At 51.8% G+C, this 3,208-nt stretch overlaps 1 protein-coding gene across 1 annotated transcript in view; it reads right to left on the bottom strand.

The window, feature by feature from the left end:
* The window catches only part of EMWEY_00047610 (hypothetical protein, conserved), a gene marked incomplete at both ends in the record, with an annotated part of 4,371 nt that extends 1,712 nt beyond the window's left edge, over positions 1-2,659 (bottom strand). The window contains 2 exons of the mRNA XM_013477212.1: positions 22-648; positions 782-2,659. Coding sequence (XP_013332666.1) covers positions 22-648; positions 782-2,659 — 2,505 coding nt within the window. The remainder of the gene's footprint in view (positions 1-21; positions 649-781) is intronic.
* Positions 2,660-3,208: the final 549 nt, after the last annotated feature.

A 3,208-nucleotide genomic window follows, 5' to 3' on the forward strand; every position in this document is an offset into this window, starting at 1 on the left:
GCAGCAGCAGCAGCAGCTTACATGGATAGATGATTGCTGCGCCTGATCTAACTTAAGGCATGTCTCTGCATGCGCTGCAGCAGCTTGCTGCAGCCTAAGAGGCTCTCCTGCTGCTGCATGCGTATTTGCTGCAGCCATTTTGCGCTTTTTTGCATGCGCTGCTGCTGCTCCTTGCTGCCCCAGTGCAGGCCTGTTGCTGCGCCTACAGACAGCAGCATGCTGCAGCAGCAGCAGCTGCAGCACGGCCAGAAGAGGTGCAGCAACAGGAACAAGTGCATCTGCTGCTGCACCAGCCCTAGCAATAACAGCAATTAAATTAAGACAGAAGGGAGCAGTAGCTAGCTGCTGCTGCTGCAGCTTAACAGCAGCAGCAGCAACAGACACAAGAGGCAGCAGCAGAGGCTTAAGGTGCCCTGCATGCAGAGACACCGCGTCTCCCCACAGGCAGCAGCTAAGCACAAAAGGCCAGCAGCACAACAATGCATGCGCTTGCTGCTGCCTATGCTTCTTCTTATATGCTGAATCCTTCTTTTTCCCGCTGCCCTTGCTCTTCTTGCTGCTGCTGCTGCTGCTGCTGCTGCTTGTCCCTGCTGCTGCTGATGATGCAGCACCACCTGCTGCAACAGCACTCCTAACCGTTAACGCCAGCTAAACAAAAACACACACAAAAAACACACCGCTGCTGCTGCTGCTGTTGCTTCTGCTGCTGCTGCTGCTGCTTCTGCTGCTGTTCAGCCCTCTAGGGTTTAGGGTTTATTAGGGTTTAGGGTTTAGGGTTTACCTCTCTTATAGATTGATAAGCTAATCTATATGCAGTATTAGGTGCAGCAGCAGCAATTAGTTCTCTTAATTCATTTAGCAGCAAATGCATGCGATTTGCTGCTCGCCATGTACGACGCAGCCCCAATCTTGCTGCTGCTCTCTGGTAGCAGCGCAGCAGCTGCTGCAGCAGCTGCTGCTCTTTTAATTCTGCTGCTGCTGCTGATGAGGAAGAGGAGGAACCAGCAGCAGCAGCAGCAGCACCACGTTGGTGTCCTTTGGATCGACCTGCACCATCTACTCCTGCTGTTGGCTGCTGCTGCTGCTGCTGCAGCAGCAAGGCGCTGCGCAGCACAGCAAATGCAGCAAGCTGCTGCTGCTGCTGCTTAGAGAATGCCCAGCAGCGGCAGACTGCCTGCAGCAAACGTCTTGCTGCTGCTTCTAGTGGCAGTACCCACCGTAGCAGCAGCTTGCTGCTAATAGCTAGCAGCAATTGCAGCAACAGATCCGTGTCTGCTGCTTCTGCTGCTGCTGCTGCTGCTGCATCTGCTGCATCATCATCTGCTGCTGATTTGCGTTTCTCCAGCAGCAAATGTGTTAAATCCCCCCAGAAACTCTTAAGGAGCCACCGCATGCGTCCTCCTTGTGCTGCTGCTGCTGCTGCTGCTGCTGTTGCTGCTGCTGCTGCTGCTGCTGCTGGCTTATCTCCCTTAGAAGAAAGACCAGTAAATATTATGTCTGCTCTCCTTACTACAACTAATATAACAAAGACACACGTGTCTTTGTCTGGTAATATAAATACGCCCCCCTTACGTTGCTGCTGCTGCTGCTGCTGCAGCCGCTGCTGCTGCTGCTGCTGACGTTTTAATGCTGCTTTGTTGCGCAGCTGCTGCTCCTGTGCTGCTTCCTCATCATCTAGTTGCTGCTTAGCAAGCTTGAATTTGCTGCGCTCACCAGCACTTGCTGCTGCTGCTGCTGTTGCTGCTGCTGCTGCTGTTAATTCCTGCTTACGTGGTGCCAACTGCAGCACAGCAGAGTGCAGCGCCTCTAGCAGCAGCTTAGCACCTCTATAGCTCTGCAGCAGCTGCTGCTGCCCCTGCTGCTGCTGCTGCTGCTGCTGCTGCTGCTGCTCCTTCTTGGTATCTAAAGGGTCTATCCCTACAGCCTTGCATATACTTAAGAAACGCTCCTGTGACAGCAGCTTTCGTGCTTGCTGCTGCTGCTGCTTCTGCTGCTGCTGCTGCTGCTGCTGCTGCTTCTTCTCCTTCTCTGTATCTGTTTCCTCCCCGTTGCTGTCCTCGTAATTGTTGCTGCTGCTGCTGCTGCTGTTGCTGCCTACTTCGTCTTCTTCTCCTTCCTCCCTAGATGCAGCAGATAACACATAATCTAAGAATCCGTCGTCGTCCCCCTTTAGCTGCTGCCCTAGTGCCTCCTTAAGACCATCATTGGGGGCCCCCTTGGGGGCCCCCAGGGGGCCCCCACCCATGGGGGCCCCCATGTCTTCTTCATCATATACTCCACCTTCTTCGCTCTCTATATCACTGTCGCTGCTGCAGCGCAACTCCTCGCTGCTGTCTGCTGACGAGACACTGTTGCTGCTGCTGTCGCTGTCTGCTGCTGCTGCTCCTGTTGCTGCTGTTGCTGCTGTTGCTGCTGAGGTCGAGGATTCAGACTCCTCCCCGCTGCTGCTGTCATAGTTGCTGCTGCCGCTTTCCTCCTCATCCTCCCTCTTTATTTGCTGCTGCTTCTCCTTCTGCTGCGCAGCAGCAGCAGCAGATTTCTTGTGGGCCCAATTCTTCTTAGAGGCCCCTAGGGGCCTCCAGGGGCCCCCCTTGCTTTTACCCTTGGGGGGCCCCTTGGCCTTGGGGCCCCTAAAGGCTAGCTGGCCTCCCCCAGCCATTGGTTTATTGATTCTTCTGCTGTTGCTGTTGCTGTTGCTGCTGTTGTTGCTGCTGTTGCTGCTGCTGCTGCAGATGCTCAGGACCTAGGTGTGGGGCCCCAGGGCCTCCTCGCCCCACAGGGAAGAAGAATGACTTATTTAGGGACAGCAGCAAGAGACTGTCTCCTTAATCCTTTAATTAAATATAAATATTGGCATGCAGCCCCAAAGTCTTAAGCAGCAGGAGCAGCGCATGCAGCAGCAGCAGCAGCAGTATCGGCTGCTGCTGCTGCGGGGCTGAATAGAAGACCGCAGCCTTCTTTTCTTTTTTTGTTGTCCCCTTCCTAGCAAAGAAATTATTTATTGCATTTGTTTATTTTATTCTATTTAAATTATAAATTAATATTTAATTATTTTATTAAAAGAAAAAAGGAAAGAAAAAAGAAAGAAAAATGAATCGATAGGGGCCTCGTCCCCCCTATAGGGCGTCGATAAGAATAAAATTAAAAAAAAAAAAAAAAAAAAAAAAAAAAAAAAAAAAAAAAAAAAAAAAAAAAAAAAAAAAAAAAA

This window comes from Eimeria maxima, genomic scaffold, assembly GCF_000499605.1.
Source record: "Eimeria maxima Weybridge genomic scaffold, Emw_scaff1039, whole genome shotgun sequence".
Classification (NCBI taxonomy): Eukaryota; Apicomplexa; class Conoidasida; order Eucoccidiorida; family Eimeriidae; genus Eimeria; species Eimeria maxima.